The following is an 11,414-nucleotide window of genomic DNA, read 5'->3' as shown; positions in this document are numbered from 1 at the left end:
TAAATCCTTTTTTCTGGGATGAGATTAGGTATGTGTAACCCATAGAGACAGAGCCCATTAATGGATTACCAGGAGGTAAAGGTGGGTGGGGAAGGCAGGGTTTCCTTTTCAGGGATAAATAAGTTCTAGAAATAGACAGTGGTGAATGGTTGTACAGCATTGCAAATGTGAGTACTGCCCCAAAATTGTATACTTTAAAGGACTGAATTTTATGTAATGTGTATTTTATCACAGTGACAAAGTTATCTGTTAATCCTGTTAGGATTCTTTTGAGTTCTCCCTTTCCTGGAAGAAATCAATATCCTGGGATGAACAAGGAAATGTATTGGGACAATCGTAGGTTAATATTTCCAGCATTTCTACACCACATGAAATTCTTAGGTTGGAAATATATTTCTGTATTCTGCAGAATTACAACTAACAGTTTTGCCTTGTATGCTGTCCTGATGAGAAGGTACAAAGATTGACATTGTTAAAATAAATCGTATATATCAAAATATATGTTTTGAAAAATCGAAATATATTTTGAATTGAAATTCAAAATTGAAATATATACAAAGTTTATTTTTGAGAGAGAGAATCCCAACCAGGCTCCTCACTGTCGATAGTCACGTAGGGCTTGAACTCACAAATCAAGAGATCCTGCCCTGAGCTGAAATCAAGAGTCAGATGCTTAAGCAACTGAGCCACCCTGGTGCCTGCACTTAGCTATATTTAATTTATAGTAAAGAACAATATTGTCCCAATTTATAGATGCAAAAACTGAGCCCACCTCTGTATATTTCATGCTCAGAACTTAGGGGTCCATTCAGACAATTAAACCACCTTTTATTATAAAGGGCATTGGGAAAATAATAGTGGGGCTCACTTTCCAATGTATTAAACACAGACCAGTCGGTGTCTAGTGTTGGGTGAGGGGAGGAAGGGTAAGAAGTTTAATCTTTGGGCACCTGGGTGGCTCAGTTGGTTAAGCATCTGACTCTTGGTTTCAGCTTAGGTCATGCTCTCACGGTTTGTGAGTTCGAACCCCATGTCAGGCTCTGCAGTAACAGTGTGGAACCTGCTTGGGATTCTCTCTCTCCCTCTCTCTCTCTCTGCCCCTCCCCTGCTTGCTTGCTGTCTCTCTCTTCCTCAAAACAAACAAACAATAAACTAATCTGGTTCATTCCTCCCCCCACCCCCAGACTTGTGAAAAAACAGCCAGTCTACTGCTGAGGAAAACCAGAGTAAATACCTTTAGGTAGGTCTTAATTAGGCACCAGCCCTTAGAGAGTTTGCACAGAGCCATACTGGAAAATTCTCCTGTAAATATGGCCGCAGACCAGACGTTCTCACGGGAGCAAGCCCAAGGAGCCCTCGCTGGAACGCAAGACAGCAGCTGTGAGCAGTGGCATGTGAGCTTCAGGGCGTTTAGCGGCTCGGGGTGGTCGGACCCTGTGGAGGACCTGAGGAGGCTCTATGAGCTCTGCTATCTGTGGCTGCGGCCAGACCTGCACACCAAGGAGCAGATTCTGGATATGCTGGTGATGGAGCAGTTCATGATCTCCATGCCGCAGGAGCTCCAGGTCTTAGTGAAGGAAAGTGCTGTGCAGAGCTGCAAAGACCTGCAGGATGTGCTGAGAAGCAGCCAGGGGCCCAAGAAATGGGTGAGTAGCGCCTTCCTCATTGCAACGGGAAAGCGGGGGCTGGTATGGGGGACAGGAGGGGCTTTTTCTGGGCCCAGTGGTTCTCGAGTGGAAGGCAGGAGACACTCAGCAATGTCTAGAGACATTTCTGGCTGTTGAACAGGGAGGAGGGGGGACATTACTGGCATCTTGTGGGCTTCGTGAGTCTGCACACCTTACTGTCACTTAACCCTGCCCTACCTCTCACGGGGACAGTTGTGTAAGGGACGTTCCAGACACTCGAGGAGAAAGGCTGAAACCGGTCCACTGGCCCCACAATTCTTGGTATTGCCAGAGACCCTCTTAAAAGGTGGTCTTACCTGAGTAAAGCAGCTACAGGGTGCAGAGAGGTGCATTGGATGTGTTGTCATGGCAACTAGAGTCCTGGGAAGATGCTGAGGAAGGGAGGGGGTTGGGATAGCAGGTTTTTGACTGGATTGGGTTCTCAGATCAACTAGTGATACTGGGGGGTGGACCATCCTTTGCTTTGGGGGCTTTCTTGTGCATTGTAGGGTGGTTTGCAGCATCCTTGTGTCAGTGGCAACTTCCCCTCGTTGTGAAAATCAAACCTCACCACCCCACCCCATCCCCCCAAAATCTCTGGTGGTTGCCAAATGTCTCATAAGGTCAAAACTTTGGCTCTTGGGTAAGAATCACCAGACCAGGTAAGACTTTATTTACGTGGGAACATTTTCCATCATGGTGGGTTGAGTGTGCCTTTATCCTTTGTAGAAAAAGGAAGGGTTCAGAAGGATCTAGAAGGGAATAGGACCTGGTGTGCCACATGCATATTTCTTCCAGTCACAGGGGATGGGTTCCTCTATAGGTAGTTTTGTAACCAGTGGACAGGAGGGAACTAAGTCCGACATGGCAATCCCCCTTTCCCTGTGTACTCTGGTAGGAGATGAAATCCTCCGGGGGCTGAGCCAAGAATGGAGACTACAAGCTTCCACAGCACCGTGGAAAAATAGCTGTGAAAACTGTAAGGTTTTAATCTGGAATGATTGATAAAGGGATTTAAGACCAGCTGGGTGACACGTAGGTCAAACATTGGCAGCCTCACTTGGGGGAGGGGTTGGGGTTTTCACGGCACCATGTTGCATGTGCCTAGATCAGGAGGACAGTTTGAGGGCTGAGTATTAGTATTAGCTGGGGCAGTGGGAAATAAAAGGGAGGTATTGAAGTTGATTAGATATTGTGGCTAGCCCAGTAGTTAGCTGCCCAACAGAAGGGGATGGGGTAATTTCACCTTCACCCCCTAGGGGTGCATTTGACAATGTTTGGAGAGGGGCGCCTGGGTGGCTCAGTCGGTTAAGCGTCCGACTTCAGCCAGGTCACGATCTCGCGGTCCGTGAGTTCGAGCCCCGCGTCGGGCTCTGGGCTGATGGCTCGGAGCCTGGAGCCTGTTTCCGATTCTGTGTCTCCCTCTCTCTCTGCCCCTCCCCCGTTCATGCTCTGTCTCTCTCTGTCCCAAAAATAAATAAACGTTGACAATGTTTGGAGACATTTTTGGTTGCCATTTTAAACAAGTTATTCCAACAAATTGAATGTGTGGTAGGATGCACACTGTACAAGAGAGCTACCTTCTGGTTCTTAGAGTCTGATCTTGTTTTATTTTCCCCCCTCTCCCCCACCCCCCGCAGACCATAGTTAGCATAGAAGGACAGGAATTTCTCATGCGAAGTTCAGATGTTCAGATGGCCAACGCCGAGGCTGGTGACAGGGATCTTATGACAGACTTGTCCAAGAAGCCCCAATCCTCTGGGTGTGACATACATCCAGAGAACATCCAGGTCAGCAGAGAGCTACAGAACCTGCCAGGAACCAGTGAACCATCAAAGGGGCAGGTGAGTGTGATGCCCTCCTCAATCTCTAGGGAGTGGTGGCAGAAGGTACCAGAAGTGTGTGCAGCTGCTAGAATAATTGGGATATTTAGCATAGCACCGAACTAGGCCCTTTTGCCCTAGGAATTCCCATGGATGCATCAAGTCCCTAGACATTTCTGAGCCTCTGTGGAGAATGAGGACCTTTCAGCCTTTGTCCCCCTGCCATTAAGGCTTTTAGTGTTGAGGCTGGAGGAAAATGGTGGTGATGAAATGGTGCCAGGTCAATTTGCCACAGGGTAATGAACTGAAAACTGATTTTTCCATAGTCGAGTTCCTCAAAGGCATTCCATGAAATGACAATCGGCCAAAGGACCAGTTTGGGGACTACTGTCAATAAATTAAAGGAGGGTTCTCACTCGGAGTCATTTTGCCTCTCAAGACATTTGCAAATGTCTGGAGACCTTCTTGGTTGTCAGAATGGAGGTGGGGATGGGGGGTGCTATTGACACCTGTTGGGTAAGACCAGGGATGCTGCTAATTGTCCCACAACGCATAGGACAGCCTCCCAACAGGGAATCATCCAAAGTATCAGTAGTGCTGAGTAGGAACACCTGGACCTAGGGCCATCTTGCTTCCAGAGTCGGACAAGGGGAAGCAGGGGTGACTTTAGGAAGCGTGCTTAGAGAATTAGGCACAAAAGTTGTGATGTGTGGACATGATTTAAAGGCGCAGTGGGTATTGGTTACCAAAGTTCTGAAAATCAGGTGATTATCAGGGGTGATGGGGTGGTCCAAGGGAAGTCGTGGGGATATATTCACAACACTACTATGGAGAAAGTTGGGGTCTCAGATTAGAAAGATGGGCAGGATGGGGAAAGAAGAGACGAGAGCTTTCCACCCCATAATTTAGACACATTGGTAACTACAGTGACTGCCCATTGTCAGGGGCAGAACGTTCTCCTGCCTGAGACCATTCCTGGAAAAGGTGTACTGGAGGGTCTGAGACCTAAGGAGAACTTGGAGAAGAGTCTGGAAGAGACAAGAATACTTAAATCCCAAGAACCTCCCTTTCTGAAGGGTCCTGGTGAGCATGGAAACTGGGAAGAGTGACTTCTCTGCTGGGGAGGGGGCTGGGGATCAAGCATTGACATCTCTTGGTGGTGCTGGTGGTGGGGAGGCTCTCAAATGCCTTCTCCATCACTGATTTCCAGAGCGTCCTACATACAACCCCATCTCAAGTTTGTTGATTGATGAGAAGTTCTTAGCCCACCTCAGTGTTTGGTTCAAATGAGGTTGGTATCGTTGAAAATGCTCTTTATTAAGTGTTGTTGTGTTAACCCTTCTTTCAACAGCTCCCATGAAGACTCTCCAAGAAGGAACCCATATTAAAAATGTGGATGCTGAAAAGCCTTCCACACAGGTTTCAGAGAGACAAGTGTCCACTCAGAATGGGAAAAGAGATTCCCGGAAGACTCAAAGAAGTTCCAAAAGGAGAAAACAGGAAAACACCTCCATTTCCCAAGACGTGGCCACACATTTGGACACAGGAGAATTTTCAGGACAGCCTGTGTCATCAGTTCATCCTGTTGGGAAAAAAGCCACGGGAGGGACATCAAACGTCTGTAGCCTCTGTAAGAAAGAATTTCGTTATAAATCTCAGTTTTCCATCCACTGGAGGACACACACGGGAGAGAGACCCTTTAAATGCAACACCTGTTCTGGGAGTTTCATGCAGACTTCAGACCTCCGAGTTCACCAGCGAATCCACACAGGCGAGAAGCCTTACTGTTGTGAAATCTGCCTCAAGACGTTCACCCACGACTCCACCCTGCGGAGCCACAAGAGGATCCACACAAAGGAGAAGCCCTATGTGTGTGAAGAGTGTGGGAAAGCTTTCAGCCACAAAGGGAACCTCAATGTTCACCAGCGCACCCACTCTGGGGTAAAGCCCTACACGTGTCACGAGTGTAATTGTGCCTTTCGTCAGCTGGGCACTTTTAAGCGCCACCAAAAAATACATTAAAAAATGACTTCCCAATGATTCCACCATCAGATTTAAGTCCCTTCTGCTCCAAGAAGGAAGTTAATGGCGATTTGTCACCTATTTTATAAAAACGACATATGATATTGTGAGCACTTACAAGGTTTCTGGAACACAGTAGATGTTCCATAAATGTTAATTTATGGAGGATCTTGGAATGATGACATCTTCCTTATTGGTTTTCATTTTCTGTTTTAATTATGTCCCATTGTTTCCTTATAAGGCTTTTTGGTTTAGGAAGGCAAATCTTATTGTCAATATTTCCTTATAAAGATGGTGGCTGCTGAATGTCTTTCTGTTATCCATTATTTTTATTAATGCTTACTTTTGAGAGAGAGACAGAGCGTGAGCAGGGGAGGGGAAGAGAGAGAGGGAGACACAGAATCTGAAGCAGGTTCCAGGCTATGAGCTGTTACTACAGAGCCTGACTCGGGACTCAAACTCACAAACTGCAAGATCATGACCTGAGCTGAAGTTGGACACTTAACCGACTGAGTCACCCAGGCGCCCTAAAGTTTATTTTGAGAAAGTGCAAGCAACCACAAGCTGGGGAGGGGCAGAGAAAGGGAGAATCCCAGGCAGGCTCCAAGCTGTCAGCACGAGGGGCCTGACATGGGGCTCCGTCTCATGACCACGAGATCATGACCTGAGCTGAAACCAAGAGATGAACATTCAACCGACCTGAGCCACCCAGATCCCCCTCCTGTTATCCATTACTCCCTTGTAAAATAGGATGATCCAGGTAGGGTGGCCAGATTAAATATGAAATACTCAATGAAATTTGGATCTCAGAGGAACATTTTCTTAAAGTATAAACACGTTCTGAATCATCACATACCACCGAACAATTCAACTAGACATTTTTAGAGCAAGTTTAGATTCAACAAAACAGCACAGAGTACTAGAGGCCCCCAGTCCCCAGTCAAACACATCCTCCCTTAACTATCAGCATCCCCTATCAGAGTGGTGGCGTTTGCTACAGTTGATCAGCCTACACTGATGTCATTTTCACCCAGAGTGTATACTTTAGGGGTCACTCAGTGTTACACATTCTATGGGTTTAGACAGGTGTGTGACATTCACCCACCCTTGTAGTCTCATACAGAGTAGTGTCACTGCCCTAAAAATCCTTTGTGCTCTGCCTGTTCTGCTCTGTCACTTGCATCCTGGATGTTTGGCTAAATTTGGCAAACTGTAATTTCCCACATTGACTACAGAGGCATTCTGAGACACTCATTAGTAGGTCACCTTAATTTAGTGACATGGGCATCCCCCGAGGGCCTTGTTAAGCCACAGGTGAGCAGGCCCACGCTAAACTGAGTTTTAGGGCGCCTGGGTGGCTCAGTCACGGCGCAGCGTCCAACTCTTTCTTGGCTTCGGCTCAGGTCATGGTCTCGTGGTCATGGATCATACCCCTGCATCAGGCTCAGCGCTGAGTGTGGAGCCTGCTTGGGATTCTCTCTTCCCCTCTCTGCCCCTCCCCTGCTTGTGTTCTCTCTTTCTCTCAAAATAAAACTTTAAAAAAGAAAGTGTTTTTTAAAAAGCTGAGTTTTAGAACAGTTTTCCCAAGCCCACAGGATTCCCTCACGTCCTGCACCATTTCCTCTAACCTTGTGCACCACATGGAACATCTGTCAACTGTTAATATGTTGGAATAGTCCCATACTTTACTGATTTCCTTGATTTTCACGTGATGTCCCGTTGCAGCCTCTATGCAGGATCCCGCACTACGTTTCCCTGTCAAGCCTCCTTAGATTCCTCTTGGTGGTGACAGTTTCTCAGATCTTCCCTGTCTTTAGGGACCTGAGAATCTGCACTTGGAAGAAGTTCCCAAATGATGCTAATGCTCCTGCTCTTGGGACCTTCTGAGAAAAGCAAGTTTAGCTCCTAGGTGGGGTCCAGTAACTTTCAAAGCTCTGGGTCTGTCACTTCCCACAGGAGGTGGCCTTTTACACAAATCCTCCTGTTTGTAAGGAGGGTTTAAAGTCCTTCCCTGGGGCAGGCTCCCCGTCTGAAATCCTGTGTGGACTTGCTCCTCACCCAGAAACTTCAAGCTCTGAGCATTCTTGGAGCTGAGCAGGAGGTGGTTCTCCATCATGGTGATTAAGTCCGACTTTCTTCACCAGACCTAGGAAATGTTTTGATGATACAACCTTGTTTGTTTTTTAATTTTTTTTTTTTTGCCGTTTATTTATTTTTGAGACAGAGAGACAGAGCATGAACGGGGAGGGGCAGAGAGAGAGGGAGACAGAGAATCGGAAGCAGGCTCCAGGCTCTGAGCCATCAGCCCAGAGCCCGACGCGGGGCTCGAACTCACGGACCGTGAGATCATGACCTGGGCCGAAGTCGGGTGCTTAACCGACTGAGCCACCCAGGCGCCCCAACCTTGTTTGTTTTCATCGTAGGGACTCTCATCAATGAGCCTCACCCCATTTTCCAATGTGTCTGCATGTTGGAGCCATCTGGAGAGTTAAAACAAAACCAGAAAACCACCCATGCATGGGGGCCACACTCAGAGATAAGAATTTGGCTGGTCTGGAGTGTGGCCTGGGCATTGAGAGGGTTTTCTTTTCTTTTTTTTTTTTTTTTTAATGTTTATTTATTTTTGACAGAGAGTGAGCATGAGCAGGGGAGGGGCAGAGAGAGGAAAGAGAGAATCCCAAGCAGGCTCCATGCTGTGAGCGCAGAGCCCGACTCAGTGTTCAAACTCCTGAACCGTGAGGTCATGACCTGAGCTGAAATCAAGAGGCAGACGCTTAACCGATTGAGCCACCCAGGCGCATCCCGGGCATTGGGAATTTTTTTTTTTTAATTTTTTTTTTTATTTTGGGACAGAGAGAGACAGAGCATGAACGGGGGAGGGGCAGAGAGAGAGGGAGACACAGAATCGGAAACAGGCTCCAGGCTCCGAGCCATCAGCCCAGAGCCTGACGCGGGGCTCGAACTCACGGACCGCGAGATCGTGACCTGGCTGAAGTCGGACGCCCAACCGACTGCGCCACCCAGGCGCCCCGGCATTGGGAATTTTGAATGCTCCTCAGGTGATCCTATGTGTGGCTGACTCTGCCAGCTCAGAGTCTTCTGATTGCCCATTGTAGTTACCTAGTGACTCCTATGGCTTGTCACACCACAAGGTCCCCTTCCCCACTGAAACCCATGAGGCCATTGCAATGGCTTCACAGCCCACCTCCATGGCCAACAGAGAGGATGAACATTGCTGTGTGTTCAGAGAGGTCTGCGATCCTGCCCCCTCCCCCCTGCTGCTTTCTCCATGCCTCCCGGGGGATAGTTAGGATTTAGTGGAAGGTGACCGGATCAAGTGTGATCAACCATTCAATCGCTCCTACCCTCTGGGTGTGGGCCAGGACCAGATGCATCCCACACGACTGTGGTACTCGATAGAAATTAAATAACAATCAGGCTCTAGCCCAGACCTACTAAATTAGAAACCCTGGGGGGGTGGGGGGGGTGGGCGGGCAGTGCCTGGTTCCATCTTACAAGCCCTCCAGGGGGATTCTAATACGCCCTGAGATTTTCCAACCACTGTCCTTCAACATTGGTTCTTAGACTGTCAAACACGCAGTAGAGTTTTGCTTTGTTTGTTTTTGAAAAATAGTGCACGGAGGTCCCATGGACCCTGGATCCAGTCTATTAAAAGATGCATAAGTGGCACAAGGCCAATGTATCTAGACGTCTAGAGTGACACAGGTGTGTAGAGACGTGTTTTTACTTCTATCCAGCCTGTCCTCTTCTCACTTGGGCTTCCTTCCCCCACATCCCCACTGAAAGAGCTCTTATCAGAGCCGACAGTGATTTGGGTCTCCTTGAAGTCAGTCGTCAAACTCAGTGCAGCCGGTGATGGAACCGGCCATTCTGTTCGAGAAGTGAATCAAGTACCACACCAAAGATGGCCCGTGGGACGAAGACAAGCTCTGGTCTCTGGCTTAGAGACCCCTCTTCCACATTCTTCTTGCCCTATTTGCCGCGTGGAACCCCCCACAGATATGGAAGCGGACAACTATAAATTACCCTTCCCACTTGCATTCGGGGCTCAGATCTTTGGAGAAACAGTCTCCTCTGAGCCCGCAGGTGTGAAATAAATCTCCGATCTACCAAAATGTCCAAGTGCCGCTTGATTTTTCCGCCAGCGTTCCAGCCTCCTTCCGTAACAATTCTACCCTCTTAAAAACCCCTCGTCCCCTTGGCTCCCTCTTCTCCAGCTGGCTTCTCCTCTTCCTTCTCTGCCTCACATCCCCCTTTTGTCCCAGATTTCTAAATAGTGGCATACCTTTGTTACGGGTAAAAAAAAAAATATATATATATATATATATATCTGTATATATATATATATATGTCTGTATATATACATATATATATATACACATATATCTCAGGTTGTTAGAATGAAAAAAATATTTTATTAGGTTGTGCACACACAATGGAGTAATTATAAAACATAGAGAAAATAAAAGAAACACTTTTAAAAACCTTACTTACTGGGTGACTTAGCTCAGCATTCCGACTCTTGATGTCGGCTCAGGTCATGACCTCACAGCTCTGTGAGATCGAGCCCTGCATCCATCAGGCTCAGAGCGGAGGGAATCCTGCTTGGGATTCTCTCTCTGCCCCTCCCTCACTCACACACGCTCTCTTAAAATAAATAAACTTAAAGAAAAAAGGCTGCTTCCAATATCCAGAGGTATTAGTTGTTAGTATGCTCTGTTTCTTACCTTTTAATAATTTAATTTTATTTGCAACTCGCAGAATTGTATTGACACTATTATAAATTTTTTTTAAACTTTATTTATTTTTGAGAGAGAGAGAGACAGAGCACGAGCAGGGGACGGGAAGAGAGAGAGGGAGACACAGAATCTGAAGCAGGCTCCAGGCTCCGAGCTGTCAGCACACAGCCTGACGCGGGGCTCGAACCCACAAACTGTGAGATCGTGTCCTAAATTGGACACTTAACCGACTGAGCCACCCAGGCGCCCCATGAACATTTTATTTTTTTTAACTTTATTTACTTATGTAAGTAACCTATACCTAATGTGGGGCTCAAACTCATGACCCCGAAATCAAGAGTCACACGCTCTTCTGACTGAGCCAGCCAGGTCCCCCATTTTGAACATTTAAAAAAATTTCCCTTTTTTTTTTTTTAAGTTTATTTACTTATTTTGAGAGAGAAAACATGAGCCAGGAAGGGGCAGAGGGACAGAGAGAATCCCAAGCAGGCTCCACACTGTCAGCCCAATGTGAGGCTCGAACTCATGAACCATGAGATCACGGCCTGAACCAAACTCGAGTCAGATGTTTAACCGATTGAGCCACCCAGGTGCCTCTGAACATTTTAAATTCTAAAATAATTGATTTTAGGGCTAATTTGTATATTTTTTGTGACAACGTCCAGTAGATGGCAGCAAAGACCTTCTACCGGGTTGTGTTTGCGGTTCTTCCACCAATGTTTCCAATAACCAGTGTTTCCACCGGAAAATGGTTTTCTACCAACGAATGAGTAGCTCTTAAAAAAGTAAATCTTTCTGCTGTTAGTGTGGGGCTAAATTTGATCCTTCATATGGTAGTTCACATGATTTGCAGTTTTTTCCCTTTACTAGAATTGCGTATTTAAATTTTTTCATGAAATATTTTGTTATACAGTTTTTATTAATCCCAAAGTATTACACAGAGATAAAATTGTGATTACTGATAATGATCTTCTCATTAGACTATAACCTATTTTATTTGTTAATGCAATTTTATCAGACTGAAACTGTCATTTTCCATATTTTATTTATTTATTTATTTATTTATTTATTTATTTAAATTTGAGACACAGCACACACACACAGAGGAGGGGGAGGGGCAGAAGGAGAAAGGGAATCTTAAA

The 11,414-nt window shown here is 46.5% G+C and overlaps 1 protein-coding gene across 1 annotated transcript in view; it reads left to right on the top strand.

The window, feature by feature from the left end:
* The first annotated feature begins 1,310 nt into the window (after window positions 1-1,310).
* LOC124522701 (zinc finger and SCAN domain-containing protein 5C-like) overlaps window positions 1,311-11,414 on the top strand; it is a 39,621-nt gene continuing 29,517 nt past the window's right edge. The window contains exons 1-4 of the mRNA XM_047094286.1: window positions 1,311-1,646; window positions 3,308-3,457; window positions 3,541-3,556; window positions 4,842-5,471. Of these exons, the coding sequence (XP_046950242.1) occupies window positions 1,311-1,646; window positions 3,308-3,457; window positions 3,541-3,556; window positions 4,842-5,471 (1,132 nt within the window). The remainder of the gene's footprint in view (window positions 1,647-3,307; window positions 3,458-3,540; window positions 3,557-4,841; window positions 5,472-11,414) is intronic.

The sequence above is a fragment of the Lynx rufus genome, unplaced genomic scaffold (assembly GCF_022079265.1).
Source record: "Lynx rufus isolate CCGP_SWC_20201006 ecotype Redwood Valley unplaced genomic scaffold, mLynRuf1.p SCAF_39, whole genome shotgun sequence".
NCBI lineage: Eukaryota > Metazoa > Chordata > Mammalia > Carnivora > Felidae > Lynx > Lynx rufus.
This window is presented reverse-complemented; position numbering and strand designations above follow the sequence as displayed.